At 46.4% G+C, this 12068-nt stretch overlaps 1 protein-coding gene across 2 annotated transcripts in view; it reads left to right on the forward strand.

Annotated features, from left to right (window-relative positions):
- Window positions 1-11337, forward strand: part of BCL2L13 (BCL2 like 13) — a 39594-nt gene extending 28257 nt beyond the window's left edge. For both annotated transcript variants that reach the window (XM_051784974.1, XM_051784975.1), the window contains one exon: window positions 6526-11337. In XM_051784974.1, the coding sequence (XP_051640934.1) occupies window positions 6526-7338 (813 nt within the window). In that variant the 3' untranslated portion in view covers window positions 7339-11337. The remainder of the gene's footprint in view (window positions 1-6525) is intronic.
- The last annotated feature ends 731 nt before the right edge of the window (window positions 11338-12068 follow it).

Below are 12068 nucleotides of genomic sequence, written 5' to 3' on the forward strand. Positions count from 1 at the left end.
GAGAGCAGTGGTTGCAGTACAGGAGTGCTTTGATCTGGTTCACTCAACCTTTTTTTCCTTTTTTTTTTCCTTAATAAAAAGCGCTGTCCTATTTGTGGACTATTTGTAAGAACTCTGCTCTCTTTGTCTTGGCTCCACCTATCTCAACAGTTTCAGAGAGATGGACAGAGAGGCACAGTAAGTGCCTGAGGGCTTTTTCTTACTCCTTTATATTTCAAAATGTGTTGTTCTGGATCTGAGTGTTGTCAGCAGCTCCTTTATAATCCCGTTTCTCTGAAGGATTAGCAGGGTAGTGCTGTCAGGTCTGACTTCCAGGAGGGTCTGAAGAGGCACAGTGTACCAGGGCTGTGGATGGAGACATGGAGCAGATGGAACTGCAGCCTGGTCAAACAAGGGTGGGAGCGGAGCTTCCGCACCCCGGCAGCCGTCCCTGGGCACAACCTTTGTCTGCTCATCCCTCAGCACCAGCACATGACTGCTCCTCTGCCACAGCTAGAAATCCTACAGCAAGTGTGTTCCCAGCTCTGGGGAAGTTTGTTGTTGTGGGAAGTTTGCTTATTTCCCCAGAGGGAGATGTCTTAGGACCCCTGGACACAGGCCAATTCATCGCTCCTTGCCTCTTGTTTGTTGGACAGTAGGTTTTAAGCACAAACGCACCTGATGGATTCCTAGTGCTCATTGCTGTGACACTGCTGGTGTGAGGAAAGTGGCCATAGAGTCATAGAATATCCTGAGTTGGAAGGGACCCACAAGGATCATTGAGTCCAGGTCCTGACTCTGAATCACACCATGTGCCTGAGAACATTGTCCAAATGGTTCTTGAACTTCATTTCTCTCTGTGATGGGTTATGTTACAAGATAGTCAGTACCCTCAACTAAGAAACTTCTAGCTGAGTTGAGTGGTTTGAATTTTTTATCGTAGCCAGAATTGCTCTCCTGGGACTGTTCTGCCAGTATTTCCTCCTGCACCTCAAGACACTCTTTTTATCAGGGATTTTATGTGGGTCTGTTCAGTTTCATGTTGAGGGATTGAAGCCCAGGGAACATGTTTATTTTTTCCCCTGGTGGCACTTTGATCTGTGTACAGAATTTTTGCCTGTGCTGGACAAAATCAGGATCTGGGGTGTGCGTGTGGCTTGCTGGGCTGTGTGGCTTTTCGGGTGGGCTCCTCTGTGTCTTCAGAATTGAGTTTTGTGTGAGTTGCCTGTCCACATAATTCCTTGTTTATATTTTAAGAACTGAACCAGAGAGACCAGCTGAGCTTTTAAGAACACTTAAAACCAAACCTTAGAAGCAGCTTCCACAGCATTTAGACACAGTTGGTTTGCATTTTCCTGGTCTTTGGTGTTTACAGGGGAGGGCATTCAAAGTCTTCTCAAAGAGGCAGTAAATGTTCTGTTGGACACCTTGATGGGGATCTCTTTCTGTTCACTATTTAATAATATCTCCATTATAGATGCAGTGTGTGCTACTACTCCTACTCTTTTCATAGAGAAAAAAAGTTGCTTTTGTCTTTGAGACATTCAGAATTTGGATGTGAATATTGCTTTGCACCAGGAGCAGGTTTACATAAATCAGGCTGAAATTATTATTTTGCTAAATAGGGATTTTTTTTCCTTAGGTGTAGTTAAAGTTTTTGCTGTTTAGCAAATATAACTACTATAGTTAATAAGTCAGTTTGTATACCCTTAACAACCTATTAGAATACTATGAGAAATAATATTAGTCATCATAAGAGTCAGTTTCCAAGTCGTGGTTTGGGGTTTTTTTTGTTACATTTGCTGTCTTTAAGTCATAATTGAAACTTGACAGGTGGTTTTTAAGGAGCAGTTCTGTACTGTATGTCAAAGACTGGTAGTGTTCTGAGTCCATGGCTGAGAGTGATTTTCAGCAAAGTTCAGGTTCCTGGCACTGGCAGGACTACAGCTAAATTCAGACTGATGGATTCTGCTTGTTGGAGGAGCTTTCAGATGTGTGTTTGTTATCTTGTTACCAGTTTAGAGTACTCCGGTGTAGCTCACCCTGTAGCATAGCAGCTACAGCCTGTGCTGAGGGTGAACCTGCCACAATTGTTAGAGTGCTTTCTGTCACTTGTCCAAATACTTTCTGCAAGTCAGACCCCACGGGCTGAGGACAGTGGGGTCTGACTGCAGTAGCTCTGTTCTTTAGGTCTGCAGATGCCACTTCCACAGAATTGTTGATCTTTTCCTCAGGCCTGCCTCATGGGCTGTGAACCATTCTGGTTATGTTCTAGCCAAGAAAGGAAATATGCAGTTCTCCTTCTCCTCCTCACAACTTGTGCCCACTCTTCCCTCAAGTGGCAGTGGCTGGGATCAGGAGTGGCAGGATGCTGTGGTGAGGGGCTTACCCACGCTTCTCTACCACACCTGACATGTAGACTGCCTATTTACAATAAACAAAGCAGATAAAGAAATGCTTACATACATTCATACTTACTAATAAATCCAAAGTGTAGGGCTTATATAAGGCCTCAAGTTATTAAAAATCCTTCCACATGTTACATCCTGTCCTGAAATAATCTGCCTGTTGGGGCTTTGCTTCTGGGTCACATCTGTAGATGAATCAAGAGAATTGTCCTGAATGTCATTCAGCTTTTATTGCAGTTGCTTTAAAAGGGGAAAAAAAAAACCACCAGGAAGTGCAAACCTCAACTGAACTGTCACAAAATCCTGGCTTTATCCGCTTGACTTTATGTATTAAATCTTAATTCAGCTCAAGAAATATTAATCATGTATCCTAAATAATGCCTATTACTGTCTGGCTTTTCAATTAAAGCTTCACAAGCTTTTAACGAAAAAGCAGTGGAATGGAATTACCCACTGCCACTCGGGGCGTTCAGCTCCCCCCCAGGTTTGCCAACCCTGGCTTCAGGCTTGGAGAGTTGTGTCCCCGAGGCACTGACACGGAAGTTAAATTGTCTGTAAAGACAGAAAGGAATCAGCCAGGCTGCATAAGGCTCTGATTTGTAGGGAGCCAGCGACTGATAACTCTTTTGAGGTCAGCGCAGCCTGCGTGAGAAGAGGAACAATAACACTCTTGAGCCCCTTTGGCCCTCCTCCCTTCTGCTGAAGGCAGGATGTGTGTGTGGTGTTGGTTCATGTATTAATGAAGTATTTGAAATGTTGAGGATTGCCCATGTTTCTTGTAGTACCCCCCTTCATTTCCTTATGCTCTCCAAAACAGTTTATCCTGTGTGTTACCCTCAGGATCTTACTTGTATTTTGTGAGAAGTGTGTCTCCAGTGAAACCGCTCCAGCAAAGCACATTTTAAAAGTGCCTTGATATGTGAGGATAACCAGAATAACTAATGCCCAATCTTTGTGCACCAGTGTTGCCTCCCCATCTGTTTGTCAGCTTGTTGAGGATCTGGCATCGTGTCATACTGAGCAAAGATATTTTCTGGGCCTGGGCACCTGCTGGTCCACATTACAGCTGTGGTGGTACCTTATGTACCACATGTAGGTGGAACTATTTGTTCTTTTTTATCATGGGCAAATTGTCTGTGGGTTTCCTTTGATTTTCCTTATGACAGGGAAGGGAATAGTGAAGAGTGGTGGATCAGGAAGAGAGCAGAAGCAGAGGCTAAAGGAATAAGTACGTATTAAGAAGCATCAGGATGGCTTAAATTTCACGGCAGTCTCTGTACCCGACTGTCCCTGTTGGCTACAGGTGGCTCCATCCTCCCCTCCATGGGCTGCTGAGTCACAGCTCAAAGCCTCTGGGCTTTCTCCAGTGAACAGGGTGTGACTGCAGGGGAATTCAGGCTGTCTGAGTATGGCCCTGTGTGATGCTTCTTTTAGTTCATTATGGAAGTTTGCTGCAATTGCCAGGGCTCACAAACCCGCAGCAGCACGGTGTGGTTTTGGAATATTTTTGTGTATGCCTCGTGTTGAGTGGGTCACAGCAGCAGGGGCACACTCCCAGGGCAGTGCCAAGAGCAGAGCTGTTGTCAGGGCTGGGTGTCCCTGTTCTTTTTGCTAACGTCAGATCACAGCTGCGGCCTAGTGTGTTGTGATGTGCTGTGGAGGGGAAATCATTCTGATTTGTGGAAGGGTAGAGCTGAGCAGGGAGGAGGGTAGTACAGAGGTTCATGAGATTGCAGGTTTCACCCCTAATTATTTTGTTGTTTAATTGCCACTCTTAAGAGTCTGTGTCACTTGTGGAAATTAAAAATCTGTTATAATCGGAGGTATCTGGTACTGGCTTATATTCCAGTGAGAGTATTTCCTACTTAATCAACATCCAGAGCAAACCCTGATGGTGAAAGGAGTGAGTGTACAGTCTCAGAGTGGGCAGTGAGCTGCCTCTCCATCCTCAGCAGAGTGGTGGGAGCTGACAGCAGTGACTGACTCCCTGCTGTGCTGCTCTCCAGTGTCTGCTGGAGCAGGACAGGGCAGTGCTGCTGTGGAGTCCTGTCCTCCCACACTGCACAGCAGCCCCGGCCCACACGGCTCAGGGCTCTTTTGGATCCAGTAACCTCTGCCTTTACTTCAGTTTCTTGACTCTTCTTTTCCACTGCTCTTCCTTTGCAATGCTGGTTGTTTCCCCCTGGGTGTCGAGCTCCATTTTGCTTTAATGGCCTGAACTGCATTTTAAAAAAATTAGTTGTTCTAGTGAAACATGACTTTCAAGAGGGTACCAGAGTCCTGAACTGTCAGTCACTGCTCACAGAGCAGAACTTGCTTTGGGTTTGTTGGCATGTGGGTGGTGTCTGAAATTTTCACAAAGGTAATGCTTTATTAGCTTTTATTTCATTCTGAATTAAGACTTTGTGGAGATCCTTAAGCAGTTAATGAACAGCCTAATCACCTTTAACCCTTTCCCTGAGGAACTCTGTGCTTCATTTCTCTTTAGAGTTTCTGAACATGTTACCGAGCTGGATGATGTTTCCCACATCCAACCAATTTAAAGGCATTTATGAAGAAAAATTCCTTTTCAAAGTGTTCTTCAGTATTCCTTTGTCCATGTCCAAATATATTCCGAAATTCCATGGGTTGAGGAGATTTACATCCCAACCCTGCTTCATGTGTTCTGATCACAGCTCCTGCCAGTGACCAGCAGTGTTTGTGCTACCTCTCCTGTGTCTGCCAACTCACTTTTTGGGATTTTAGTGGGTTTTTTTTGTCTGTGTGGACATCCTTCCTCGTTCTAGGGCAGTGAGGAGTTGCAGTGTGTCTTGTGTCTCTGTGGAGACGAATGGGAAACAGTAGGTAGGAGACTGGAGCACAGTCAACCCCCAAATGCACTGGTGTTGGAAAGGTTTAAAAAAGAGGGACAACTGCTTGGAGTGCTTTAGAACTGTTGCTTGTAGAAGGGAGCAGAAAGAAAGAGAATGAATGGAATTTTTTTCTTCATGTTATGATGGAATGTACTGGAAAGCTTGATAATTGAACAAGGAATTTGCACAGAAGAGGCTCCCAGCACTGCAGTACTTTATAGAATGTTCAAATATTTTTGTTATGAGCAGGAAAGTTATTGAATCTCTGTTAATGGTTTCACAGACTTCTATTATGTGGCATAGCAAACTTTGGGGTTCCTCTCTGTCCCATCTCTTTGTCCTGGTTTTGGCTGGAATAGGTAATTTTCTTCTTGGTAACTGCTACAGAGCTGGGTTTTGGATTTAGTATGAGAGTAATGTTGATAACATGCTGACGTTTTGGCTGTGTAGCCCTTACCCTAAACCAAGCCCTTTTCAGTTTCTCATGCTCTGTTAGCAAGGAGAGGTACAAGAGGCTAGGAGGGAGGGTGGCCAGGACAGCTAACCCAAACTGGTAATATCCAAGGGATATTCCATACCATAGAATGTCATGCTCCCTGTGTGAACTTGGGGGAGTTTGCTGGGAGCTGCCAGTCACTGCTGGGGAATGAGCTAAATACAAACAAGCCAACTCTGTCAGCATCTCTGCATGTCTGTGCTTGGTTGTTTGTTTCAACTTAACTTTTCAAGACTTTGGCTACACAACTTAATTTTAAGAATAGCTAAAATTGTTTGCGGTAAAATACTAGAATTACTGTATATTCCAGCTTGTTGGTACAAAGTAGAAATGCAGGCTTCAGATAGCACTGGAAATGGGATAAAATTAACGTAAGAGGAACACTGTTGGATGAAAACAGACAAGCAATAGGGTGCACAGAAGGGAGAAGGCAGCTGTATTCAGCTGGGCACATGTCCTTGTGTTTGCTTGCTTTGTTTTGTTGCAGTTTGGTTTCAGATTTTAGTATCTTGTCTGGTTAATAGTGGTGTGTTTTGGTGGTGTACTCAGCGATGCAGTAACGTCAGGGAAAGGAGGAGCTCCCAGCAAAGCTCATCTAAGAGGTTCCATTCTCTGGAAATGCCAGCTGCACCAGCTGGGTCCTGTAAGCTACTGAAATGTAGGTCAGGCAGCTGCAGAGCCCTCTCATCTTTCTTCCAGCTCAAGTTTCCAGGTGTCCTGTTCCTTCCTGTACAGGGGAGGTAATGCTGAAGCCGTGGCTCATATGTTGTGTCTTCCCTTTTGTTTGTAGGGGACAGTCTTTACTTTGGAATCCGAAGAGGAAGAGTACCCCGGGCTCATCGCAGAGGACAGTAATGACATCTACATCCTGACCAGTGACAACTCAGGCCAGGTGAGCCCCCCCGAGTCCCCCACGGTGACCACGTCGTGGCAGTCGGAGAGCCTGCCCGTCTCCCTGTCGGCGAGTCAGAGCTGGCACACGGAGAGCCTGCCAGTCTCCCTGGGACCCGAGTCCTGGCAGCAAGTGGCTATGGATCCTGAAGAAGTCAAAAGCCTGGACAGCAACGGAGGGGGTGAAGAGAGGAGCGAGAACAACTCTTCCAACTCCGACATTGTTCACGTGGAGAAGGAAGAGATACCGGAGGGGATTGAGGAAGCAGTGGTGGCAGCTGGCGCTGCAGAGACCATGCAGGCAGTGTTCCCAGAAACCTCTGCTTCTCTACAGGAAGCAAAACCTCCAGCTGAAGTTGCTGCTGTTGAAAAAGCACATCCCTCTGCACTTCTGCGTGCAACCCAGGAGGAAAAGGGAAAAGCGGCCGAAGAGCTTGTTGAACCTGAAATCCCCGCACTAAGTAAACCTGTCCCAAAGGTAGCGCCGTCAGAAGAAAAGGCTGCACCAGAACCTGAGAAAATACTGCTTCCAGGGGAAAAAAAAGCGGGGAAAGAGGGCCATTTGGAAGAAGCAGAAGAGAAATCCTCCGCTGCCGAGGAGAAGCCCATCCTCTTGCCGGAAGGGAAATCGATACTGCTGTACGGCGGGGCTGCCGCCGTGGCTATATTGGCTGTAGCGGTCGGAGTAGCGCTGGCGCTTAGGAAAAAGTAACGGAGCTCTCTCGAGGAGGAGGAGGAGGGGGGAGAGACAAGAGAGCACCATCCAGTTTTTTTGTAGTTGTGTTACCTAAGGGTTGAGCTGCCTGCTGTTTAATTGGACATTCGAGTAACTTAATGGTGACGGGGTGAGGTTGTTCAATAAGCCTCCAGCTACGGACAATCATGTTTTTAGTAGAATTGGGGCGGGGACTGGTTTTTCGTGATTAAAGTACCGGGGTATTTTTAAAAAAAAAAACAAAAAAAAAATTCTGCAAATTTAAGAACTTAAGTGCAGGTGCTGAAGAAAGGGGTGCTCATACTCTAGGAACTGGAACAGAGAATCCCCAGGGGAAGGGGAGAGCCAGCTGCTGCCAACCCCTGGAGTTTTTGGCTTCTCAGACTGACCGCTATTGCAGCTGTGCTGTCTTGTCACTTCCCGTTGCGCCCCAGAGCCCTTCCTAACAAACATTAGCCAACCTGAGTCCTGTAGCGAGAGGGTGGTCTCCCTTTTGTCTCGGCTTCCTCTCAGGTACAGCACTGCTCCTCATAACCTTCCAGGTTCCTCCTAAGCCCCGGTGGGACAGTGCTTTTTTTTACCTCTTGGCTCACACTGGTTTTGGCCCCTAACGTTTACTGGAGCCCCATCCTGTGAAGATGCTGCCTCTCTATTGCTGTATTATCTCTGAGCATCCTGGTGTTCCTGGGGTAGAGGTGCTGCCCAGGAGGGTGGGAGGGACACTGCTGGTTTGAGAACTCATTTGCTTTCCTCCTGCCCGGCCCACTTACTGCGACCCCTCGGTTACCAGAGGTGCAAAATTCATGCTGGACACGGTGCCGCTTGGATCAGCGCTCTGATCTCCGGGGTGCGTTCAGCGGTAAACGCTCTGCTGTCCTGTGTCACGCCGCAGTCTGCATCGTCTTTCCCAAGTTAAGCACAGAGTGTATTTAGTCCTAACTTGGTCTTGCCTGTGACAGAATCCCAGATATATAAAGCAATGGATTCTAGTGAGCAAAAGAGCATTAAACATCTCCTCTATCTGCTTGTTCCTGACCTGACCCAGAGCTCTGGTCAGTGCAATTTCTTTTGCAGCGGTGAATCTGTAATCAGCTAAACTTACAGGTTCACAAATGCTGAGAAAAGTTACTTTGGCAGAAAGGAAACCCCTCTTCCTGCAGTCACAACTCTTCAGTGCGTGTGGAGAGAAACGTTTTAAGTATTGCCATGCTCGTTAGTCAGATCCAGCTACAAGCCTTCCTCTTTCAGCATGTTTGTGTGTCTGTCCATGTCCACTGCAGCTCTGTGGGCAAGACCTTGGGCTTTCCAGGCAGAACTATGGATGCATCTCTGAAGGTTGGTGCTGGCACTGTGGCTTAGACCAGCTGGAGGGAGGTGAAGGGGAACTCGCGATAATGTAGAAACCGAAACATGAGCTTACAGGAATCTTACTCTTCACAAAGCACAAAGACAAGGTACTTTTATTTCTAAATAACCTTATCTAGGGTACATCTCCTGATGAGCCTGTTTCTTGAGGGATCTCAGAATGAAGAGATTTTTAGCATATTCTCTATTTTAGGATATTCTTGCTGCATTTTCCTATCCCAGGATGCTGGAAAGTTAGTCAGAGCGTATCAGATTCTGAGGAATTATTTTTGGTTAAGCTTTTGTGAGAATGGATTTTCTAGAAAACTTACTGGATTTTGAACTCTGTGTGTGTGAAGTTGAATATTAAGAGAAAGGTTGTCACATATGTGCTGCCACTGTGGACTGAACTTGGGAGCTGTGGAGTTCTGGACTTTACTGTTGATCACTAATGGCTCTTTTTCCATATACAAAACTTAGTAGTTTGGCCTTAACAGAAAAAAAACAAAACCCTTTATCATATTGCAAAGTGGAATTGACTTTGCCATTTCCTGGTAGTCTCATTGCTGTGCTTTCCTGCCTGGTCAGTCAGGATAGGGCTGCCCCTCTCCTGCTGCTTTGCTGATGGCTTTGGGTTCTTCTCCAGGAACATTCTCTGTGGGAAAAAGGGCTGTTCTGAACCTGACCTACATCCTCTCCTTACTGAAGACACTGAGCCTACATCTGGGACATCCCCAGCTGTCACCACACAGCAGGTTACTCTAAAGCAGAGATGGATTCTGTGGGCACCGGATAATTTGTGTATCAAGGGGGGTGCAGACAGAACTGGTTTTACTTTAACTCTTCTCTGGATGTAGTTGTTTCAGTGTTAGTGTGGGAGATCAGTAGAGGACAGGAATAAATCCAGGCTAGCTAGGGAAGAAGTCCATAACTTGTTGGCACAAGGAGCCCAGCAGGGTATTAAATACAAAGCATCTTCTTCCACACAGCAGTGAGAAGGTGGCAGCAGGAGTACGGAATAAGTGACTGTGTTAAGTCTTTTGCCTGACCGTGAAAATACTTGAGTATCTGGTGTGTTGCCACATTTAATGGAGCATCAGCTGCACTGTATGTTTTTGCTTGGTCCTTCCTCTAGAATATTCTTTTCCTCTAAGGGTCTTTTAGATTTGGCAAGTCAGCAAGAATTTGTACCCTCTTCTCCCCCACCCCACTGACCACATGTTCAGGACATTGTGAGTCTCTTTCCTCTGGGAACACTCCATTAGTTAAAAAGGTCAGTTGTGGGCTTGAATTCTGCTGAATTTGGAGTCCTGTGGTCAGAGCTGGGACAGGCCCTGTGGAAGTCACCAAAGGGCAGGTAAGGTCAGATGGCAGTGTTCCTCCATACCTGAGTGACAGGCTGCTCTGTCAGAGGTGTGAATTAGAAAATGGAAGGGGTTTTCCCCCCCATCTTCAAGTATATTGCAGTAATCCTACACTGCAGGTTCTAACTACCCTGAAAGGTGGGATGCAACCTCTCTTTAGTGGATCTCTTGTAGCTGGCAGAGGGAAAGGCAGTAGCTCTATACTTACAAAAGGGCAACTTGTGTTGCATATCCCCTTCCCAGAAGTGCCTCAATATCTGTCCTCGAGTGGCCTGTATCTTAACAAAATATCTACCTTAGACCCATTCTGTCTTCACTTTATCCTTAGCACACCCTAAAGCTGAGATGCTAAAACAGCAGCAGATGAGATCTACAAAGAAGTGGTAAATAGTTAATGACCTGCAGTGGGCAGCATGCTCAGTAAGGAGCTGTCAAGGAAAAGGCTTTCAAGATAAGGTGCAACTTAAATTTCAGCTGTGCTTAATTCTAAGCTATGCTCAGTTGGGCATTGTGGCTGGGAGATGGGCAAGGGCTTTCTTCAGCTGGCACTGCAGGAACAAGAGGCTGGGAGCAAAGACCAAACCCCAGAATCCCACTGTTACCCAAAAGCCCAAAGTGCAGACACAGAGCCACGTCCCTGCCTGTTGTAGCTGCCCTGTGTGGGGTGGAGCCTGGTGGACTCCCTTAACCTTCACAAAATCCAGCTGTGGGGCTGGAGGTGGGGCAACACGACAGTACTGAGCTGTTCAGCTGGCCAAAACAGGAATATTACTGGGCAGAGAGAGAGAGGCAGCTTGAATACTTAAGGTTTTGGTTTTCACTTGCCTGGGTGGGTGCTGAGAGGGGTTCTCAGGGTGGTAATTTGGCTGCTGAAAACTACAGAAAATAACAATCTAAGATGCTAGGGCTGGCCCAACAATCTGGAGCCAAGAAAGCAGCACTTCTGCAGCCTTCTGTCCATTAAGATGTGAATCTTGGAGCAGCTGCTGCTGCTCCAGGTACTCACCAGTCCAAACAGAAGCTCCTGGCACAGAGCCGGATGATGCAGCGGGAGCGTGGTCTCTGTTCAGTATTGCACCTGCTTTTGGACACCAGTTTAGATTCTGGCTGGAGGTGAAGTGCCTGTTGTGGTGGTGTTTGCAGTTGGTTGTTTCTTTCCTAACATGCCTTCTGGAGAGCAGGTTAGTACTAAGGAATCCATCCTTGCTGTTTGTGAGGGCTTGATTTTTCTTCCTGGCTGGAAGCTGCGCTCAGGCATCTGCAGCTGGAGGGCCAGGTGAAAGCTGCAGTGCTGAGTGCTCTTAGACAGGATAAGTTCTGCTGCCAGAATCCTGCTTCCTTCCTTTTCACACAGCATTGATCACAGCCAGCCTAACACACTGGACTGGATTTTTTAACTAATCAATGCTTTCTAAGGGTCACAAGCAAGGTTCTCAAGTTTGGTCTTTTTTCATTTTAATGACTGTAGTAGATAAAATAATCTGAGCTCATAAACCTTCCTGGTATTTAATTTCAGCTACAGTGATATGGCAGTACTAGGAAGGCCCTAGGAAGGTAGATCTTGCTATTTTGGCAGAAAAAACTAGAAGTGCTTCTGGCAGCATCGTGCTCCCTAAGCCAGAGCAAGCTCCTGTTACAGAATTTGAGAGTGTAATTATGAGGTTCCTTTGCTGTGAAATGGGGGGGTGTGGGGTGGAGAGGTGAACACAGCCCAGCTGCAATGCCTGAGGGGCTTCAGAATGCCCAAGGCTTCAGGAGAATGTTTTATCCCAGGCTCTGTTTGTGTCTGCTCAGGTTGAAGCACAACAGGAGAAAGTGTTTCCCAGTGAAACATGGAGAGGTGAGGCACAATATCTCCTGTACCAAGTGAAGGCAGAAGCTGTGCATGATTTTAATTTGGCTTGGTCTGCTTAATTTCAGCACTAGGGAGGTTACAAGAACAGTATTGCTTTGACTCCATGTATGTACCTGTGCTTCAAACTGCAAGCTCTGTATTGCCATAACAAAAAAGGGGGGTGA

The sequence above is a fragment of the Manacus candei genome, unplaced genomic scaffold (assembly GCF_025592945.1).
Source record: "Manacus candei isolate 608988 ecotype Guabito, Panama unplaced genomic scaffold, ASM2559294v1 h1tg000018l, whole genome shotgun sequence".
Classification (NCBI taxonomy): domain Eukaryota; kingdom Metazoa; phylum Chordata; class Aves; order Passeriformes; family Pipridae; genus Manacus; species Manacus candei.